The 24,370-nt window shown below is 31.8% G+C and overlaps 1 protein-coding gene, 1 long non-coding RNA gene and 1 pseudogene across 2 annotated transcripts; 2 read left to right on the top strand and 1 right to left on the bottom strand.

Annotated features, from left to right (window-relative positions):
* Window positions 1–7,611: 7,611 nt before the first annotated feature.
* On the top strand, window positions 7,612–11,745 carry LOC110684317. The gene is made up of 2 exons (XM_021860759.1): window positions 7,612–8,158; window positions 11,546–11,745. Exons 1-2 carry the CDS (start codon window positions 7,833–7,835, stop codon window positions 11,601–11,603), a joined length of 384 nt encoding a protein of 127 aa, XP_021716451.1. The 5' UTR covers window positions 7,612–7,832; the 3' UTR covers window positions 11,604–11,745.
* Window positions 11,746–13,557: 1,812 nt separating this feature from the next.
* On the bottom strand, window positions 13,558–19,494 carry LOC110684175 (annotated as a pseudogene).
* A 22-nt stretch (window positions 19,495–19,516) lies between these two features.
* On the top strand, window positions 19,517–22,127 carry LOC110684310. The gene is made up of 3 exons (XR_002503756.1): window positions 19,517–21,092; window positions 21,676–21,852; window positions 22,086–22,127. It is a non-coding gene; the product is annotated as an uncharacterized LOC110684310 (long non-coding RNA).
* The last annotated feature ends 2,243 nt before the right edge of the window (window positions 22,128–24,370 follow it).

The raw sequence follows: 24,370 nt of genomic DNA, 5'->3' as shown, positions 1-24,370 counted from the left end.
ACAAATAGGTACAAAGGGTGTAATTCCAACCCTCCATAGGTTCTACTTATAGAAAGGAGGACTAAGATTATATGGATTATGGACAAATAAGTTGAGAATTGTAGCTATCAACTATTTAAGGGTTCTTCTACACACCTCCTCGAGAAATCAATTTTTTTGATGGAACAGAAGCATGAGTTATTGAATCCCAAGTATCCCACCATCACTTATTTGCTTGTGCATATATGATACGTGTAGTTACGTATAAATAGATAAGGGGTTTACAATAAATACACAATATCCACCCTAGAATGATAAAGGATCGAAAATGTCCTCATTATCAAAGATAGCAATCTAAAATCTATGTGATCATTCTAGTGATTATATATACAGCCTGCCTTATATATGTGTTGTGACCACCTATATATATATACACACTAATAAAAAAATAAAATATCAATGATATCATGTAAAGTATGCTAAATTAGTAGAATGTTGCGTCAAAAAAAAAAAATTAGTACAATGTTAACAATCCTTATAATATCAAAATTTTGTTTTCTTATTATTGTATTACCTTTTTTTTTTTTAAATTGAAAAATATTAAAGTACTAAATGAAGCTCGTGCGATGCACGGTTTGATTGAATTTTTTAAAAAATATATATATAATATTTTTTCTATGTATGTGCTAAAATTTGTTATATATTTACATAAAATTCATAATATTAAAAGATAATATTTTATATTTAATTAATTTAAACTAAAAAAAAATCTCATTCGATAATTTTTCTTATACGTCATTTGGATTATTTAATTTTAAAATAAATTAATAATCTCTTATTTTATTAGGTACAATTAATATTTATAATCCTATGTGGCGCGTTAAGAAAATTAAAGCTCTTTAAAAATTCGGGAAAAAACTCCCATATATATTAGACTAGATGAAGCCCGTGCGATGCACGATTTGTTTGATTTTTTTTAAATAATGTTTTTTTTTTTGTATTTATGAGCCTAAAATTTGTTATATATTTAGATAAAATTCCTAATATTAAAAGATAATATATAATATTTAATTAATTTAAACTTAAAAACCTCTTCGTCAATTTTGCTTACATGACATTTAAATTATTTAATTCTAAAAGAAATTAATAATCTCTTATTTAATTGGCTACTACTAAGATTTATAATCCTACATGGCGCGCTGAGAAAATTAGATCTTACGTGACTCTCTAACAACTCGGGAAAAAACTCCCCTTTATATATATATATATTATATTAGATTACTTGGTATATCATATACTACGTATTAATGGTTAAATATGTACCTTGATTTGTGTGCCTTAAAAACTAGTGTCAATTATTTGAAACAAAGGAAGTATATATATTTGAATAGGGGTGTCCATTATTCGGACTCCAGTCCAAAATCCAATCCAATCCAATCCAAATAAGCTATTTGGATTGGACTTTTTTAAATTTGGATTGGATTTGGACTCAAAAATTTTGAAATTCGGATTGGATTTGGACTCAAATTTTTTAAGTTCAAAAAGTCCAATCCAGTCCAAATAGTCCGAATATATATATATATATATATATATATATATATATATATATATATATAAAATTAAAAAAAATAATAATAAACTTCAATCCATATAAAATTAGTAAGCCCAAACCCAATAGCCCAAATCTGCCAAATCCCCTCATTACTATATACTAGAAACCCTAAATCATTTCTTAGAAATTTTTTTTTTATTATTAATTCCGATTGGATCGGACTGGATTCGGACTATGAAATTTTAATTTGGATTGGATCGGATTGGATTTTGAAAACTTTGGATTTGGATTTGGACTATAAAATGAGAGTCCAAATATATTTCGGATTGGATTGGACTAGGCTTTAGTCCAATCCAAAGTTCGAATGGACACCCCTATATTTGAATACGGATCAGACAAGCAAACATAAATTGTATAATATCTTGATAGATATTATAATCATGTAACTGGTTTGTGTAACTATTTACAAATTTGTCATAAATATACTACATCCTTTTCATATTATGTGTAACATTTACAAAGAATCGGATGCTAGTACGCTACACATTACATGCAACATGTATTTCCTTTTTAATTTAAGTGTCATTTCTCTCTCTATATATATCCTCATCACAAGCATTTCTATCTTTCTTTTATGTATTTAACACTTACCGAGATTCCGGATTGGAAGCGGGTCCGATATCCGATCTCCCACTGACGTAGGAGACTAGTCTCGACCGGTGTCTGCTCGTGGAATAGAAAGAGTTCGTTGCATCAACGTAGTCAAAAACGCTTACTTAAGCTCATCGATGTGTACTCCTCGGTTGTGAAAGAGCGGGCGGACCGGGAATTGAATCAGATGCATCGAATGCCCTTGCCCTGTTAGTAAGAAAAGAAGGTAATGTCAATTTGCTTACTTGTTAGAGTAAGGAACTGAACAAATTTTATATAGAAGTCTGTATGAAGACGTTTGTTACACATAATATAAAATGGAGGTAGTACTCCATGTCGATTAGTCCTGTCGACAGTCGACTAGTCCTCCAAAATATCTAACAGTTTTAGGTACTTGCATATATAGCTAATTATTTTCTGTTGCTGCCTTGTCGGGAAGGCAATTATGTATCGCTAAACTATCAAAAATATGAATGAGAGGTTAAAGTGACAGTTAGGCTTAGGTGAGTGTGTACCACGTTGCTCCTATCTTTGTGCTGGCCTTCCATTCGTGTAAGATAAATAAACATGCACTATTAAAATGTATTTGACAAACATGTTACTTCATGTACTACGTATTACTATTTTTAGTATTAACCAAATTGGGCATGTGTACGATTTTTAGAATAATAACATCTACTCTTTTATTAACTACTCCCTCCGTCCCTAAATTACATTCCTCCTTTCTATTTTTGGTATTCCAAAATTACATTCCTCCTTACTATTTTTGATAAGTTTTTTTTAGTAAATCAACTCTCTTTTTCTGTTTTATATTTAATGCTTTCTCACTCATTCTTACCTAATCTCACTCATAATCCTTGTGCCAAATTACAATGAATATGATTGGTTAAAAATTTTCAATTAAGAGCATGTGATTGGTCCTTTATTTTTTGCAAAGGGTTGATGACATGCCATGAGTAATAACTAATCTATCTTTGTACTTCCCATTGCATTATCTAATTATTGTTATTTGTCTTATTCTTTCCTCCTTAATTCCCGTGTAAATTTTCAAAGAGGAATGTAATTTAGGGACGGAAGGAGTAGTGAAAAGATAGGTCGAAGACACACTGTTGTATACGGAGTAATTAACAAGATCTCTTTTAAGAGAATGCGAGTATATAATAATTATACCAAAGCTTATACAAGTATTAGATAATCTTTAGCTTTATACTTGTTTCTGTCAGGATTCAATAACCCGATTCTGAGATCCAAAGCCCGAACCTGAAATCCGTTAGGCCCCTATCGTCCAGATGAGAACCTACACAAAGAACATAGATTAACTAACCCCGGGGTAGATCCGGAGGTAACCATTCCGATGACAAAGTCATAAAGTGTTTAAGAATATAAGAAGAGAGAGAAAGTGTGTGTGTGTGTGTGAGAGAGAGAGAGAGATAGTGTAATAAATACTACCTTGATTATGAGATTAAGCTTGATTATTAATAACCCTTCCAGATGACAAACGGCTGCATGACATGCAAAGTACCTTGCGCCACATGTCAAATCGCTGCTGCCACATGTCGATCACTGATAAGCCGACATATCTGCTTTGTGGATGTCTGCTGACATGTTTGCTAGTTATTGGGGATCCGTATCCAGATAACATATCGATCTTTCATATAGGGCCGTCCCAAAGTATACGGAGGCCCTGTGCGATTAAAAATAAATGGGCCCCCATCTAATTTATAATTTTGTCACCCAAAAAAATTAAAATAAAGAGTGAAGCTCACAAGAGTCATCGAATCTTGAACCACTTGTAAATATTCTCCAGCATCTGACCATTGAGCTACCTACAAGAGATTCTCAATAATAATGCTAGCTTATTTTTTATATTCTTAAATTGATATGAGGCCCTATTAACTTTTGGGCCCTGTGCAGTTACTCACCCTGCACATCCTAAGGGTCGGGCCTGCTTTCATACGCTGTCGGCCCTGTGCCCATATCTCCTCATACAATACTTTGTTTAATTTAAGTTATTTTTGTTTGCACTTAATACATGAATTAAACTCTAAACTTAATTTTATTCACCTCAACTTAATTTTATCAAATATACTATGAGCTTATATGTTAATACAAGTTGAATCAAACACAACCCATATGAGCTTATAATCCTTGAAGTGAACTTATCTACATACAATTACTATATGAGAAAGAGAAGGCTAGAAAGTAGAAACCTAAACGACACAGAACTGACACAACGTGTTGCACATAAATTTAATCGCACATAGAACTATAAAAGTCGTAGGTGCACCCGATTGTATCTAGCTAGGAGTATGCAATGTGTGCAATGTGTGAGCTCGCACATGTTTGTGAATGCTCCATCGATCATCCACACCTGGAGGGACATGAAAACAAAGAATTTAATTAATTCGTTAATTAGTAGAAATTCATTCAAGTCACTTTCAAAAGAACAAACACAATAGGAATCAAGCTAATTTAAGTTGACATAAAACCTGGATACTATTGTTCTGGAGAGTAATTACACCCATTTATTTCCCTATTTAACACGGCATTTTCTTGTCCAATTTATAACCTAGTGAATATGGTATTCTTGTTGTCCACAAATAATATCTTGAATGGAACTAAAGAACTATTCACATGTAGCATTTCACGTTCATGTTAAATTAAATATCATTTACTTTTATTAATTTTGAAGGTTAAATGCAACAATCAACCAAAAAAACAAATCAAAAGAAAATTCGTTATTGTTCCCTTGTTATGAAGGCATTACAACTATTTAGCTAGGTGACTGATAAATCTACTTAACAACGCCTATTTAATGTTGGTTTCAATTATATATTTCTAACAATAAGTATTTGTTATATGAGTTAGCAATTTGTAAATCGACGTGACGAATCAAGTCATATTAATGTGGCGAATCAACTTTGACATCATTTTTTTTTTAACAATTATATAAAATCAAGTATTTTTGTTTAATATGCCATTGGATTAGTCTCAACATATTTTTCGTCTCTTACTAATTAATACATAATATTGTCTTTCATCCTAAATATATTAAAGAGTATGTATACCATTTGAAGATTTAAAGATAATTTATATACGCGTTCTTTAGAATATAGCCGAATGACTATATTACGAAATATAATAAAACGATCACTTACATGAGATAAAATTATTTTGTACTTCTTTCGTTTCTTTTAATTCAATACATTTTGACTTTGTGCATTATTCACATAACTTACTTTGACTTGATTTTGTAATTTAGCGGTATAAAATAAATATGTGGGGTGAGGTCTTATTAGATTCAATTCGTCTTAGCATCTATTTTTAAAATATCACATCAAATGTTTATAATTTTTGCTTATACATAATTAAAAATTTAGTATTTAGGGCCTGTTCACCGCAGCTTAATTTCAGTTCAATTAAGCTCCAATTAGTTCAGTTCAGTTCAGTTCCTATTTTCCTTCACTCATAAAATATTCATTTAAGTTCTACTCAGTTCAGTTCAGCTCCAATCGGTTCAATTGTACGACGTTGTAAAACATGCCTAAATGAAAGGTGTTACCTAATTTGCAACGAAGAAGTATGTAACAAATAACAATATTAGATAAATACGGAACTTACTAATATAACAATAATAGCATGAAGTTAGTTGTTAATTTCATATAACCAATACCACAATTATTATTGTCAATAGGCCAGAGATTCCATGATTCCATCCTGTCCGCATTTCTACAACACCTAACAAGTAACAAACTAACAACTAATTCCAAGTAAAACAGCTTTCTTCCAAAGCATTGCCATATCCTCCAAGTTACTCTATAACCTCCGTACTATTTCATTTTATCATGTTTTGACTTAGGGCCTGTTCTCTTACGTTGAAATTCATTTCAGTTCAGCTCAGTTTAGCTCAGTTCAGTTCAGTTCAGTTCAGCTCCTAATTTTCTTCTCTTATAAAATATTCAGTTCAGTTCAGCTCAGTTCAGCTCAGTTCAGTTCAGCTCAATTCAGATCAGTTCAGTTAAGTTCAGTTGAGTTCAGTCAATGAAAACAGGCCCTTAGTCATACAAGGAATATACTCAAATTTTAAGATAAATCCTTAATTAAGTTTAATGATAAATTTAAAATTTACCAATATTCCAAACACTTTAGCATTTATTATACCGGGTATACTAAAGATTGATAAGGAGTACTTAACAATTACTACTATGTAGTCGGGTAAGTAAAGGGTCTATTCTCTTACGTTGAAATTTAGTTCAGTTCAGTTCAGTTCAGCTCAGTTCAGCTCAGTTCAGTTTAGTTCAGTTTAGTTCAGCTCAGTTCAGTTCAGTTAGTTCAGCTCCTAATTTCCTTCTCTTATAAAATATTCATTTCAGTTCAGTTCAGTTCAGTTCAACTCAATTCAGTTCAGTTCAGTTCAACTCAATTCAGTTCAGTTCAGTTCATTTTAGTTCAGCTGAGTTCAGTCAATGAGAACAGGCCCTAAGGGTCGATTGAATCCTAAGAGACTTGAATCAACGCTAAGCAAGTAACCAATTCAACTCAAAGGCTTAGCAAAAACAAACAAATAAATAAGTAACTAATCTAACTATTAACCAAATATGAGGTAGCTAAAGCTTGATTAAATTATGGTACATTATGATTTTTAGATTGTAAATTAAGAGATTATATATAAGGGGATAATAATGATAAAGAGTATTACACGATCACCTTTATAATATAAACATTCTTAGTTCGTTCTCTTTTACCTGCAACATATAGATATTAAAACTATTTACATTATTTTTCTATTGACCACCTTTGTAAAATTACGTGTTAGACAAAATATAATCATGTGAGGTTTTGTTACATTCATCTCACTTTAAATGAAGTATTTTCATAATATTATTTGTTTTTTTCTTTTAATTTCTTTTATACTTTTTACTTATCTACAATTTTAGAAATATAAAAAAGGTTGGAACTATGCAATGGTCTAACAAGGGTGAAATTTAACACGTTACAGCTAATTAAATAAAAAATGGATGAAACGTACATTTCTATTATCATGAGAGCTATGTCACATTATTTTATAAAAATATGACACTTTTAATTTAAACGGAATATCACCATTACTTTGGTTGTTTTAAGGTAAATTTTTTTTTTTTTTTTTTTTTTTTTTTTTTTGAGGGGATTTTTTGAAGGTATCTTTGTATCTAATGAACACTATTTATCATAATCTAAATTGTCAAATTTGTTTTATTAAAAATTTGTCCCAATAATTAAGTTTGCTCCATCAAGAAAATTAGTTTTAAATTTTTTTTCCAAGCAGGCCCTATATCATTTAATATTATAACACGTCATTTTCTTGATAGCAAATTGGAACCAATCCTACAACACACACTTTACATTTCTTTTATTTGTAAAAAATAAAAGAAAAGAAAAGTAATATCCACTTAAAAAAATAAAAATCTGATCTATTATTAAAGCAAATCAAAAATCCTCAAAAAATTCACAATCTTTCATACAATCATAACTTCATAATCAAGGTGATCACCAAGATTTACCAACATTAATGAAATCTTCCTAAACATTCACAATATATAACTTCATCCACCGCTTCATTTTTTTTCCTCCTCTTCAACTAAACAAACACAAAAAAAGACTAAAAAAGAAGATGAGGTTTCTCTTTGAATGTGTAACTTGTTGCACCATGATAAACCCTTCTTCTTCTTCTAATGATGAAGAGGAGCCTACGTCTCCTCCGACCCCGAGGACGGAGGAGACACGCTCCCTTGTTAACCGACGTCGTAAACGAGCCCCTACTAGGAGCTCCTCGGCCGATTGGAAGCCATCCCTTTTTCCTATATCGGAGGAATCCGCCGTCTCGGTGACTTTGCAAAAGCCGGTTAACCGGAAACCGGCGTCTCCGAGGACTTCCAAGCGGTGTGGTTCGTCCTCGGTCGAGGTCAATGCTCGTTCTCGCTCCTATGATAATTTTGGGTATGGATCCTTAACCCCTTCCTTTAAAAAAAAAAATTATTATTAGTAATAATTTTAAAATTTTTAATTATTTTTGTAATGAAAAAAAAAATATTTTTATCGTCACAAATTTTAAAAAACTAAATAAATAATAACTGTAATTAATATTTACATTTGTATGTCTTTACTTGGAGTAAAATGAATAAGTTTTTTAAACCTATTCTTTTACTAGTGTTCTCATTTAATTTTAAATTAAATATTTTAATTCGTTGAAGTTCACTTGATTTTGAATTGAAATTTTATCTGATCTTAGGAGTTAGCAAATATGGTCAATGCTAACGGACAAAATATATGCATGTTATAAGTTAATAAATCGCTTTCTGTTCTCAAATTGTTGCATCATTTTTGTGTCATAAGGGTTAGAACGAGTTCTATTTCAACAAATTGTTGTTAAAAATTGGATTACATTACATGTGACCTATAATGGTAAGTGGTAACACACGAAGTGTACTTTGATCACATACATAAATCCATGATCAACATAAATTGCGGAAGTTATTTGGTTCATAAAAATTGTGAGTGTTAACTATCTTTTTGTAAAAAAGGTATGTAGCTACTCAATTTAGTACCTAATTGTGTATGTGTACATATATTTGTAGTTAAAAACTTACTACCTAATCACTTTGTCGTATTGTTGTTGAAATTAAGAACCTCTCACATCATAATTGAATTATTTCTCCATCTATCGCCAAGTTGGAAAAAACGATAACTTCTAATAATACAAGAACTATAAGTTAAGAAAACTACTATAGTGAGAGAAGATAGGCAAACCACTTATCACGAGGCAACATTAATATGAAAACAATTATGTACTAATCAATTAAATTATTGGTGATGTTCATGTCATTTCAAGGTTTTTAAAAAGAATAAAAAATTCTTTCAAAAAATTAAGAAGTACTCTTATATGTTTGGTTTGTGCAAATAAAAAAATACTCCGTAAGTGTAAGTAATGATAATAGATATATGTACTCCGTATATGATTTCATAGAAAACCACATATGTTACCAGTTATGCACAAACTGGCTTTATGCATTATCATACGAGTATATATTAGTATGAGACTTTTCTTATATAATACATATTATATTAATTTCTTAATATTAAGTCACAAGCTATAACCATGTATCAAAGACTAAAAATCTCTTAAAATCTTAATCTCCTTTTATTGTGAATCAAAATAAGAGCTCAAATTTTGTGTTACATCACTTATTATGTCCAAAAACTAGTATTCTTGCTAGGTTTATTTTAGCACGATTAAAATGTGGAAAAAAATAGTCCTGAAAATAGAATCTATCAACTTTTATATAGTGCGCCTTTGTTAGCTTTTTGGTGGATACATTTTGGAAGTAAGTGGAGAAGGTTTGACCTTGGGGTGGTAATTCCAAATACTTGTTTGTTTTTAATGCTAATAATGGAAATTTGTGTAGATACTCCTTGTATTGGATATGGTATGACAGTTGGATTCAATCAGCTGTTTGGATATGCAAATTCTAGTTAGTTTGTCATTCATATGTGGATCAGATTACATTGACATGTCACAATATTTATGATTTGATACACATTTGGTCGTTGATAAAAATAAGGAACAGTGTGATTAAGATTTAAACCTTCACTATTTTTTTTTCCGCCCAATTTACCCTTTGAGCCAATTCGGATTTGAGGATCAATTATGGATAGTTAGGTTTCATTCCCCTCCCAATTAATGATGCGGGGAATTGAACACAAGTCTTCCCTACCAAGTGTAATCCCAATCACCACTACACCAACAACCAATTGGTAAACCTTCACCCTTTCACTCAACCAATACTCCGTATGTTGTAATATTTTCAACAAATCTTTTTATAAATAGCCTTTTTTTTTTTAATTATTTAAATACTTATATTACGGATTTATGGTGTGATTAAAGCCCTTGAAACTATAATCTACTCTTGATTCCAACCTTTTGCTCTAGACTAGAATTTATATACTTCTATATATAGAGTTAAAGATTAGATAGATTATATACTTCTCTAGTCTAGAAAATGACTCAATGCCATTTTGTCATTTGAACTAGTCAAAATAATGATTTAAATTCTCCAAGAATAAAATCATTCATACTCACTAATTAATAAGGAGTATGATCCAAATAATTGGATGGAAATATAATAAAGGATAAATCAAAGGCATTGAGTCATCATGTTAAAATCATAAATATACACCTATTGCATATGATTCAACAATAATTCAATGTATTTTGTTGACATTAAAAAAATACCTCGCTTTGATTTGTTGACTTGTTTCTTCTCATGTAATTCTAATCTCCTTTTCACGTAACCAAACTTTTGATGTTGACATATTTGCAAGCAATAATCCGTCTTTGATGTTCACAAAGGAGTTAATTATTGATTAAAATTTGTAATTTAATTTAGTAGACTTTTTCTTGTTGCCAGTTCATATACTTCATACATAACACTTACATGTCACAAGATTCAGCATCAAATATAAATAATAAAGTATCAAATCATGCATCATGAGATTGATGATTTTTTTTAACATATAATTAGTGATAAAGTTTGTAAACATAAATAATAAAGTATTAAATCATGCAGCATGGGATTGATTTTTTTTTTTTTTTTTTTTTTTATGCAAATTTTATTTCCATTTTTTAAGTGATAAAGATTGTTAAAAGGTCCATCAAGTTGTCCATTAAAGTTTATATCATACTTGTAGATATTTTTTTAAGTTACATGGATAAACGAAAATATTTGGTTCTTCTTTTCTCAAAACTGCAACACCTTGAAATCATTGACATATATGCTTTAGTACTATACAAAGGGAAAGTTGGGATGTCTAATTAGTCAAACAAGGTAGGTTAGCAAAGCAATTGAATTTAGTAGCAAAACAATAGAATTTAGTAATTTTTTTTTATCCTTATCTAATCAAATAATTGCACCAATAAATTATTAGCAGCCTTAACTTTGTTATGTATAAGAAAATGTCTAGAATGATAAAGACGGATATATGAAGGTTAAAATAAAGTAATGCTACTAATTAATCTCCTAATAACGAGCACTAATTTTATATACCTTGTACCATATAACCATACTAGTGTTTTCTTATTTCTAAATGATGATGAAAGGTATCACTTGATGTAATATGACTATATGATACATTATGCTACGTAATTCTATTGAAAGTAACGAGTCTAATATTTATTTGAAATAACTTATAATATAATAGTGTTGTCTACTCACTATCATTAGGAACAGAGCGAGTACAAGCTAAGTTAAATAGTACTCCGTACTTTGTATTTTGGTATCGTGGATATTATTTTCATCTAACGTATTTCATTTATTGCATGTTTAACAGCCGAGAACCTCTTCCGATGGTGTTCCCAGCCTTCTCTGCAGCTCCTTTCATGTTTTGATCGTAATCATCCGCTTTGTATTTTAATTACCTTGTGAGATCTGTAATTAAGTGAATTTGCTGGATGAATAGCAGCTACTGTTCTCCTTCCATTTGTGAATATGTCAAGCAGTTTTCTTTGCTTATTTGAGGAAAGTTAATTATCCCACGGTGTGTTGAAAATTATATACTCCGTATATGTCAACACAACCGGTTATATCTTATAAAGTTATAAGGTACAATCGGTTGCCCAATTTGCTCATATATGGACACATTGGTGTTGCTCTTACTAGCCATTGCTTCACAAATTAAATTTGCTCTTTGGCAAGTTTAAAATTTAAAGACGAGTATAATATTGAAGAAGGAAAAAAGAGTAATATTAACACCAACAAAGTTATTATTAAAAAAAAAAAAAGGATAATTTGTCCAAGATTCAAAATGTATTCCAAATTTTGCTAATTTACTTCAATGATGATTGTATTCCAAATCAAATTGCTCTCAATTATTCATCACCGATAAATAATAATAGTAATAGTAAATCAACAAAAATTTCAAATTCAAATAAAAAAAGTAAATCCTGAATTCAAACCTAACTTGAGAGTGATTGGATGTGGCAATTTGCACCCTAACAAATCTCAACTTAAATATGGCCTCCCCATTCTTTGTGTGATACTTTATTAATGAGTGATTTAGGGTTAAAAACTTGTGATTGACTTTTTATATATAAAGGACATAGTTGGAACATGGAAGAGTAGCTTGAAAACGATAGAAAAAGAGTGATGATTTTGCTCCTTGTGAATAATTGGAACCGAATCTTTAGGAGGGCCATGTAAATAGTGTAGTTATATAGAGATTTGGTCCCAAAGAAAGTGTATGGTGAATTGGTGATTGGTGGAGTTGAATTTTGTTTTATGACGTCCTATAATTTTTTTTTTTTTTTTTTTTTGTGGAGATTGTAGTCATAATTCCATCTTTCCCATTATTATTTTGTTATAAATCCCTAAACTACAACTTTAATGGAATTATGATGGTTGCTTTTAATTAGAATAATTAATGGGGCTAGAAATTTACAAATTGCATGATTCTTGATCAAATTTGTACAGAATTTTGGATACTAGTCATACAAGATACAACACATAGTTTTTTTTTTTTTTTTTTTTTTTTTTTTTTTTTTTTTTTTTTTTTTTTTGAAGGAGCATACAACACATAGTTATATAAATGTAAATATGTAATGACTGCATAAGCCAAAAATAACTCAAAATTTGAGTAAATCATATTAATTAATTGAGAATTGATCCAATTAAGACCAAAATATTGAATTTTTTTTAGAAAACGCAAAATATTGACTTATCGCCAAGTTAAACTTCATTTGAATGATAACTTCTATAAACTACTCCGTAATTGCATTTAATGAGTTTAAATATTCATCCTTCAATTTACCTTGAAAATGAAAGGAAAATCAATGGCACATAAACAAAATCCAATAAACAAGCAATGAACTACTCGTACTCTGTCAGTCAATTTATTATGAAGCAATCTACAATTATCAAGTATGGACTAGAATTGAGTACATACACAAATTAATCAAATTGCAACTTGCAACTTTGAAAATTGAAACGCTATGATTGACATTGTCAACAAGTAGATATTAAGGATTCTATTCTACATTTCTACTCCTCTTAGGCATATCACCGATTGACCAAATCAGTCCCACAAAAATTATAAGGAAAATGATACATACAACTCTTAGAACTGCATATAAGAAGATAGAAGTTATTATTCTAAGATAAAATAAAGGTTAAAACACTAATTAGTGTGTGATTTAATCATGCATATATATGAGTTGCATTATACTATTATATACTTCTATTGCGTTAAATATATTGTATTGTTATAATGTATTGATAAGTATATAAATCTACCATTACCCAAAATAAAAAGGTGACATTGAACTAAAGAAGAGGAAACAAATAAAGGGACTAAAACTCTTTTATGTATAGCTCAAAATAGCTTCACCTTCCTCCAAACCAGCCATTGTATCATACAAAGGCCGATTCAAAGTTTCAGGCAAACAAAACACAAGTAAACCACCAACAATTCCACATACAGAGAACACGGCAAAGGGCAATGTACTTCCCATCATCACCACAAGTGGTGCTAAAATCGCTCCGGTTTGAGACGCTTGTGTTGTACATCCTAAGGCCGTATTCCTAACCACCGTAGGGAACATCTCCATCGTATAAACAAACATTAGATTATAAGTTCCGGCCATACCGAAAATTCCCAATATTCCACATAACATTTGTAAATTCTTCCATATTCCGTAGCTCTTTATTATGCTCCCTAACAAACAAAACACCCCACTAAACCACATTGTACTTATTGTTACTGGCTTCCTTCCGAACTTATCAGCCATTATCGCGGTTATTGTGTAAGAAGGTAGTTCAAAAATTGCGTTTAGTAGTACGTTGATGTAGAGGTTGGTGTCTAGATTGACAACATTTAGACTAAGTCCATAATATACAATTGCACAACAAAAATTGATCATAATAGCTAATAAAAGGCGTACTCTTGTGGTTGGTAACTTAAGGACGTCTAGTAAAGAGCCCTTTGTTATTACCTCTTTTGCTTCTTCTTCATCAAGTAATGTGTCGTCGTCTTTGTTGCTATTGTTATTAGCATCATCATCTAGGATAAGCTCGACGTTTTGTGGTATTATCCTACCGTTAGACAATGCCATATGTCGCATGACATTCATTGCATCCTTTGTCTTACCACGTACAAGGTACCACCTAGGTGATTCCGAGAGGAAAGGAACAACGATTGCTATGAAGACTATTGAAGGTATCGACGATGCAATGTAGTAGAGATCGCCAAGATTGGAATACATAGGCGATTCCTGAGAGAAGTGCAATGCCTGCGGAGAAGAAATAGAAGGTAGACATACCAGCAACACCGCGTTTAGTTGGTCCAATGGGTTCAGTGGCGAGGACAAAGGCACACATGCCTACACCACCCGTGCCTAGGCCACTTAGGAAGCGGAGGAGGGTGTAGAAGGCGTAATTTGGAGAGAAGGCGGTCAAGCAACCGAGGATTCCATTTAATAGACATATAATGGTTAATGAGCCTTTTCTTCCTAGTGATGAATCTGAGAGATGGCCAAATATTCCTGCTCCTGAAATTGATTAAAGTTGCCATTAGAATGAAAGTGTATGCTTAGTTGCTTGCTATTATTGCTACTTCATAAGCATCTTAGTAAAAAAAATCTTAGAAGGGTGAAATAGTGCATAAAATACAAGTAGTTACTAAATTTGTAAAGGCCCAAATTTGTAAAGGCCGGCCCATTTTACGGAAGTCAGCACGCCACAAAATAAATGTGCTTTTATTTCCCTCTATCGGCCCAACTAGCACCTATCCTAATCCATTCACTCAAAGTCTCAAAGCCTTAAACATTAATAATTTGACTTATTTTCTCCAAACTTATTTTATTTAAACAAAATTGTTGGTGTAGACTAAGGGCCTGTTCTCATATGTTTATTTTCAATTCACCTCCTAATTTTCTTCTCTTATAAAATATTCATTTTATTTCATTTCATTTCAGTTCAGCTGAGTTCAGTCTATGAGAACAGACCCTAATTAAAATTGTTACTATTATAACAAATGCGAGAGATATAAAACAAATAAGAAAATAAATTAAAGTAAAATTTTGTATGCTTCACTTATACAAAACAATCTAGTTAGATTTTGGGAATTTGTGTGCATATTTCTTTTTATTATTTTTTTAACGTGCAACACATACATTAACGCATTGTTGGACTTGAATGAATATAATTTGTTAAATATTCCTATTATTTAAATGGAGTTTATTGGAAAACTAAATATTATATTTACTAAAAATAATTTTTATGGTTTTTTTTTTTTTTTTTTTTTTTTTGGTGGAATGATAATTGAATATTTCTAAAAAAATTTAGTAAATGAATCAAGGGGTCTTTTTAAAAATAATTTGAAACTTTAAATTTGGGGGTTATTTTAACAATTTTAATTTTAAACCTGGGATATTATGCATTTATGCTGTCAAATAATATTATGTTCTTCTATGATACTGAAAATAATAGCTCTGTCACCCCACAATTTCTATGTTACTGCTGGAGTTATGTTATTTTGATGTTAATTTCTCACTATTTTAATTTATGTATATGTTATTATGAAATAAGTACATGTTATTGTATACTTGCATGTTGTTTTTTTTTTATCATATAACTAATATATAAAGCTAAACTTTTAGCCAGACGACGAGATAGTGACACTTGGCGTTCTAATTTTTCGCCAAGTGTCGCGCCACGTAGGATAGAGTTATATAGAATTCAATTTGTAGGATAAAAAAATTAATTTAGAATTCTACTTTCAATCAAATTTGGATAGAATTTTAGGATAAAATTGTTAATTTAGAGTTTTATTTTCGATAAAATACCAATATTTCATATGTACAAATTAAATTATAATTTTATTAAAAAAAATTATAACACTCATAAATTATCATATAAATTTATTTTTTGTATCATAGTATTTTTTTTTTTGAGCGAAGGATTTAGCTCAAAATGCACCACATCCATTATTTATAGTATATTATATAATCAATTAAAACATTATACTTTACAATCTAATATAATCTAATTACTGTGCGTAGACCTGTAAATCGGGTCGGGTCACGAGTCATTTCGGGCAGGGTCATTATTTTAGGTTACGGGTCAAGAAATGTTTTACACCAATGTTATTATTATTATTAGTCATTACATGCCTACTATATAGTTTAAATCATCACAAAAACACATCAATTCCTAACTAATTTTGTATCAATGATATATTTTAAAATTTGACATATAGATTAAAAATTTATCTTAAAATTCAATAAACAACTCGGGCATCGCACGGGCACAAAACTAGTTTTATTTTTATTTTAATCTATTTCTGCTTATCATCACTGTTTTGAGGCAAGTGTAGAGTCTGTAGACTGATGCATGGTAATTTCATAGGATTTTTCTTGTTATTCTTCGTGAATCAATGCTTATTTTGTGATACTAGGTTTATTTTTACATCATCTTGTTGTAATTGTACAGCTGATGTTGAAATAAAATAAAAAAAGAAAAAAAAAACACACACACACATAATCATTACATATTTGTTGTAAATTAAGCAATTTACTCAATTGAATTTTCAGAGTGTTCTGCCATACTTCAATAATTTTCAATTAAATACTAGCCATTAAATACTATAACAACAAAATAGGAAATGATTATGCTAAGTGGGTGAACATGGCCCACATAATACTCCATTAAAACTGCTGGTAACTTCTTAGACCTAGGATACTACTTTTATTTAGGAAAATAATCTTCCACTAAGGCACTAGATAATAACGACTAACAACTAAGTCCACTGATTTTGGGGCATTAAGAAACAATACTCATACATAAACTAATGAAATAAAGAATATTAGTATCTTATATCTACTAGCATACTAGATCGACAATAGGGACACTTGTGTTTTCCGGGAAGCCATCTGAAAATGCAGTCGCGATGAAATACGTGGTTGCAACGAGACAAGCTTATTGCATTTTCCGATGACAAGTTGTCAAGACAAATGGAGCAAATAGTATCATTACCGAAATCTTTTGTATGAATCCATTCAACGGTTTGTTTTTGCTTCCTAAACACCCACGGTAATATAATCTCGGAATATTGTACATTAGCGTGGCGCATAAGCTCGGGGTAAAGACATTTAAGGATCTCAACATCATCTTGTTCAAGGCTTTGATATTCAACATTTGTAAAAGGGATTTCATCAAAACTTACATTGTTGAGTTTGGATGGAAAATAAGCATATTCGTTGTCATCGAATATTTCATCAAAATCGTGTGTAGTAATATAGGAATCCTCTTGCTTATTAGCAGTAGTAGTATACACGAACAAAGACTGCTGATCCTCTTGTTGGCAATGCCTTCCATCGATGAGAATATCAAGCACAAACAAAAGTCCGGGATAAGCATCAATATTCCTATGATAACGGAAGCAAGACTTCAAATAGTCCGAAACGTTTCGAGAAATTAACTCTTTTGATTTAGGGCCAATATAATCTTGGATTTCCGAGATTACTTGTTTTGCCAATTCAGAAAAATCACCTCTGTGAATGGCGTAAACTTTGAAATAGACGAGTTTCCTAAGCAGATTTTGATCATATGATTTGAGATTTAGGAGGAATAGCCCTTGATTATACAAGAAAGATGGAGGGAACTCATGGGGAAGGAAGACTCGAAAGAGTTTAACATTATCTAGCTTTGCTTCATGCAGCATCATGTTTATGTTTATGGAGAACCTACTAAACCAAATACAAATATCAAATATTATGATCAAGTATGATTGTTTAAAGCTATGAATAGCTAGTATATTTAATTTATTCTAAGCTAAACCTTGGGCAGTACGCTAACAACTCCTATGTTTCAGAGGATAATAGTAATAGATAGATTTAGGAATTAAAAAATATTGCCAATAAAACTTTCCATAACTTTTACTAATAATTTGTACGTGTTTAATACGGAGTAGGATAATAATGGATAGATTTGGAAAATAGGCGGAAACGATATCCTAAAAGTTACTATATTAAAAAAATCAATATTTGGAAGATTACGCTTAGTATTTCCTACACTGTATAATAATAGCATAACCAAATTAGATAGATTTATAATTCTACCATATTTAAAAAATCAATATCCACAAATCATTTTTTTTTTTTTTTTTTTTTTTTTGGGTTTTGGATAATATTGATTTATAAATTAAAGCTTCAAAACTTTTCACTCGGCCGACCCACCCCTATTACCGAAACCACCCCTCTCCCTTCCCTACCATTTGAATCACCCTCATGTATGAGGCATTTGAGAAGGATACAGTAAAGTATCTTCAGGTGAGACTTTGTTGTCATTGTTTACATTATAGCCTATAATCTACATGTATAAGCTTCCGTTATAGTTGATATGTTTGTTGCTGCATCAAAGCTGCCCATTTATTGATCGAGTAGTCGCTTCGCTTGATGACTATCATTCTTGCCAAGAAATAACTGCTATAATTGATAATACAATCATTTTGCACGTGATATGTGAGGAGTATCCAGTTTGGCAATATCATTCGCTCTGTACTTTGCTAATTTTTTTATTTGGGAACCCTTTGGCTGACTAGATTTAGAAACTTATATATTTTATTTTCAATTGGAGCCGTCAAAGGATTTTGTAGGGAATTTAGGCTTGTTTGGTTGAGTTTCTGGCTGGTATGTGTTAAGGTTGCCCAAATCAATATATGATGTTTGCTTAACAAACTTAGATGTTGGTACCAGTGAGTCCCAATATTAGAAAGCCCATTTGATTTATAAGATTAGGAAATTGATCCAGGGAAAACTTTTGTATACACCCGGTTTTCAGTAATTTACTGTACATCGGGTACACTTTTGTCAGATTTAGTGTCACTTTTGTCAAATTTAGTGTCACTTTTGTCAAATTTATCAATGAAGCATAAATAACTTTTATATATGTCAGGGTAACTTTTGTGCGTTTTAGGTGTAACTTTTGCACATTTTATTGTCACTTTATAACGAATGTTCAGTAATTTACTGAATATCCGTTTTATTTAAAAGTTTGTCTTGATCCAGTGAGACCCACTCCTACAAAGCCCGGGAATTTTTCTAATTATACTTTATCAAGGATGATAACAATGACTATCTCATCACCCACAACCATCAGCATTGTCGCTATTGCCTCCTCTTCTCCCCTAGTTGCCGCTTCCTCTACCCAGCATTTCCATGCTTGACCTTGCTTGCTCTCTTTCTCCCGCCAATAATCGCCACTGTGCATTGCAATAAGCACTACCATGATTGATGGAAAGGTGCATAAACTTTTATTCATTTCAGTCTGTATCAATAATCGTTTTCACCACAAAATATCTAGGTCTGGAACTTACGTAGGAAAAAGCCAAAGAGCAACTTACCAGTGGTTCATGATCAGGACAAAAAGGTGATGTTAAGAGGGGGAGGGGGGCTGAGGGGAGGGTGATTGATTTTAAAGGAGTATAGAAGAGAAAGAAGTATTATAGAAGGAGGGTGGAAAGATATATTAATGGGGGGAAGATTTTGAGGAGAAAGGTGAGAGCGATGAAAGGTGAATTGCCCCGGGGGGGGGGATGAGGAGAGTGAAGATTGCTTTGGAGGTGCAATAGGAGAGAAAGAAGTGCATGAAAAGAGGAAGGTGATGGAGGAGTTGGAGGAGAAAGAGGAGAGAGATGAATGGTAGATTCTAGTAGAGAAGAGAGTGAAAAAAGAGGAAGCTAAGAGGCCACGATGAAGGTGGGGAGAGATAGGCCGTTTTGGGGAGTAGGAGTGTATCAAAGAGAAAAAGGGTTGGTTGATGGGAGGAGATCATAGGTGTTGGTATGGGGATGGGGATGGAGGGGGGTTTTACTTTTTCACTGAACACTAAGTTTTAGGTATTGAGCGATGTATAAGGAACCTCAATGCACACTAAGGTGATGGGGTCCTGTTGCGCTTAATTGCACCTCATTGAAGTGAGGTGCACTATGTAATAACTCAAATAAATTTTTTGATATGAATCTCAGAGTCGTGTGTGCCTCCTAATTTAAAAAACAAAAAAGCGCTCTATCCCAATTGCCTAGAGCTTTGCAAGGAATCAGTATTTAGGGGAAGGGTATGCTAGTCATAGTCTATTAGTAGTAACTTGGGGAATAAGTTAGAGGTTTGTTAGGAGGGATTTTCTATAAATAGGTCTCATTAGGAGGGAAGAGGACATGCTGAATATTGTGTGCTTTGTCATTGAGAGAGAGTGAAACTCTTGAAAGCTCATACTCAGGAGAGATTCCATCTCTCGAAAGTAAAATTATCTGATTTGCTGTAATTCTCATCTTATCAATATAATCATCATTTTCTTTTTATTTGCTGCCGCTGTTAGTGCTGTAAGCTATGTCAGTTCCTAGCACGCCTCCATGCCTTAATCGTGCTTTTCCATACACTGGTATTGAGTTTAAAAATTGGATTTGTTTAGTGTAGAGAGTGTAGTTGATGTGAAAGGTTATTGAATCTAGAATCTGATGTTGTGTAAGTATGGTTGAGGAAAGGTAATTAATGACTAATAATTAAATTGATAACTATCACTCCATCCTTTTATGATTGATGGCATAGACCAATAACAATTCAACAAAGAAAAAAGTGGGGTTAGTGGACTACATGTAATTCTTGACTAATTGGAGAGAAAATTTGTCATTTAACATGCATTTATTCCATTGCTAATATTTATTTTCATTGATTGTTTGTAGAGTGACCTTGATTCTTTTGTTGTTCAAGGTTATACTTTAATTTTAAAGGGCAAAATTGTTCTTGTTGTTGTTGGACAGGTGATGATCTATTCACCTTTGATCACTCCAATTCACGTCATATATACAGTAATGCACATATGCTAAGGTAAACGCTTCTTTATCAGAATTTTTTTTTAAGATTCGATTTTATAATTTCTGCATAATCCTTACATTTTTGTAATTTTTGCATGATCTTTACTTGTCTATTATATGATAAGCATATAATACCAAAGTTTAGAGGTTAGGATTGTTTGGGTCCTGCTATATTGGAAGTGTTATGGGCTGTTAGTTTTTTATGTTTTCAGCGGTGAATGTGATTTAAATAAGGCTGGGTTTTAATTTATAAGTGACTGAAGAGAAGTTTGCCGGTCTTTTCATCAACTATGGGCAGGTATTTGATTTCATTGACCAATACTATCAACAATTGGCCCTATTTGCTTTTGAATTTGTTGATTAATTCTAGGAGTAATAGTTTTTCTTAGTGTTTTTTTGTTGAGTTCTATGATTAGTTCTTAAAAGTGTTGTATTCTTTATAAGGTGGTTGATTGTCGTGTTTGTGGTGACCCAAATTATGTGCTTCTTTCCGCTTTTGTTGAGTTCAAATATGAGGTTAAAGCATTGATCACAACCTTAATTAAGCTTAAAATCAAGACTTGTTTTACAAATCAACTTGTTTTGTGGTGTTGCAGATGGTGCACAAGTTGCATTGAGTCTGCCAGGTACTGTGCTTGGCTTTTATCCAATCAAAGTTCTTTCTTCTGAAGACTGCAATTGAGTGTTGAGAGAAAAGTGGGTTTAGCTGGTAGAGATGAAAGTCTCTACACTCCACTACTGTCAGTTCTATCAAATTCAAGCTTCTCAGAAAGGTAATTTATAGGTTTTGTAGATTTGTAATGATTGATATGATTCAATTTCTTCTTTAAACAATAAGCGTTGATTAAATTTTATTAGTTTTATGGATTTGTTTCATATAATTTCATAAATATAATGATTGATGGTATTTTGATTTTTGGGTCATGTAAATTTTGATGAATTATTTGAGTTAATGTCATTTTTGGAAATTTGAGATTCTAATTTTTCTGTGTATTTTGTATTGTAGGTATTTAGTGATTCGAACACCTTTGTTCCAAGGAAGCTTGTTTCTCTCCTCTTTCTCCTCCAACTCCTCCATCACCTTCCTCTTTTCATACACTTCTTTCTCTCCTATTGCACCTCCAAAGCAATCTTCACTCTCCTCATCCCCCCCCCCGGGGCAATTCACCTTTCATCGCTCTCACCTTTCTCCTCAAAATCTTCCCCCCATTAATATATCTTTCCACCCTCCTTCTATAATACTTCTTTCTCTTCTATACTCCTTTAAAATCAATCACCCTCCCCTCAGCCCCCCTCCCCCTCTTAACATCACCTTTTTGTCCTGATCATGAACCACTGGTAAGTTGCTCTTTGGCTTTTTCCTACGTAAGTTCCAGACCTAGATATTTTGTGGTGAAAACGATTATTGATACAGACTGAAATGAATAAAAGTTTATGCACCTTTCCATCAATCATGGTAGTTCTTATTGCAATGCACAGTGGCGATTATTGGCGGGAGAAAGAGAGCAAGCAGGGTCAAGTATGGAAATGCTGGGTACAGGAAGCGGCAACTAGGGGAGAAGAGGAGGCAATAGCGACAATGCTGATGAATGTGGGTGATGAGATAGTCATTGTTATCATCCTTGATAAAGTATAATTAGAAAAATTCCCGGGCTTTGTAGGAGTGGGTCTCACTGGATCAAGACAAACTTTTAAATAAAACGGATATTCAGTAACTACTGAACATTCGTTATAAAGTGACAATAAAATGTGCAAAAGTTACACCTAAAACGCACAAAAGTTACCCTGACATATATAAAAGTTATTTATGTTTCATTGATAAATTTGACAAAAGTGACACTAAATTTGACAAAAGTGACACTAAATCTGACAAAAGTGTACCCGATATACAGTAAATTACTGAAAACCGGGTGTATACAAAAGTTTTCCCTGGATCAATTTCCTAATCTTATAAATCAAATGGGCTTTCTAATATTGGGACTCACTGGTACCAACATCTAAGTTTGTTAAGCAAACATCATATATTGATTTGGGCAACCTTAACACATACCAGCCAGAAACTCAACCAAACAAGCCTAAATTCCCTACAAAATCCTTTGACGGCTCCAATTGAAAATAAAATATATAAGTTTCTAAATCTAGTCAGCCAAAGGGTTCCCAAATAAAAAAATTAGCAAAGTACAGAGCGAATGATATTGCCAAACTGGATACTCCTCACATATCACGTGCAAAATGATTGTATTATCAATTATAGCAGTTATTTCTTGGCAAGAATGATAGTCATCAAGCGAAGCGACTACTCGATCAATAAATGGGCAGCTTTGATGCAGCAACAAACATATCAACTATAACGGAAGCTTATACATGTAGATTATAGGCTATAATGTAAACAATGACAACAAAGTCTCACCTGAAGATACTTTACTGTATCCTTCTCAAATGCCTCATACATGAGGGTGATTCAAATGGTAGGGAAGGGAGAGGGGTGGTTTCGGTAATAGGGGTGGGTCGGCCGAGTGAAAAGTTACCTTCAAACTAACATGCTTTAATTTATAAATCAATATTATCCAAAAAAAAAAAAAAAAAATGCTTTGTGAATATTGATTTTTTAAATATGGTAGAATTATTAATCTATCTAATTTGGTTATGCTAATATTATACAGCGTAGGAAATACTAAGCGTAATCTTCCAAATATTGATTTTTTTAATATAGTAACTTTTAGGATATCGTTTTCGCCTATTTTCCAAATCTATCCATTATTATCCTACTCCGTATTAAACACGTACAAATTATTAGTAAAAGTTATGGAAAGTTTTATTGGCAATATTTTTTAATTCCTAAATCTATCTATTACTATTATCCTCTGAAACATAGGAGTTGTTAGCGTACTGCCCAAGGTTTAGCTTAGAACAAATTAAATATACTAGCTATTCATAGCTTTAAACAATCATACTTGATCATAATATTTGATATTTGTATTTGGTTTAGTAGGTTCTCCATAAACATAAACATGATGCTGCATGAAGCAAAGCTAGATAATGTTAAACTCTTTCGAGTCTTCCTTCCCCATGAGTTCCCTCCATCTTTCTTGTATAATCAAGGGCTATTCCTCCTAAATCTCAAATCATATGATCAAAATCTGCTTAGGAAACTCGTCTATTTCAAAGTTTACGCCATTCACAGAGGTGATTTTTCTGAATTGGCAAAACAAGTAATCTCGGAAATCCAAGATTATATTGGCCCTAAATCAAAAGAGTTAATTTCTCGAAACGTTTCGGACTATTTGAAGT

Source organism: Chenopodium quinoa, unplaced genomic scaffold, assembly GCF_001683475.1.
Source record: "Chenopodium quinoa cultivar QQ74 unplaced genomic scaffold, ASM168347v1, whole genome shotgun sequence".
NCBI classification, from domain to species: domain Eukaryota; kingdom Viridiplantae; phylum Streptophyta; class Magnoliopsida; order Caryophyllales; family Amaranthaceae; genus Chenopodium; species Chenopodium quinoa.
Note: the sequence above shows the minus strand (reverse complement) of the source record. Positions and strands in the feature narration are given on the sequence as shown.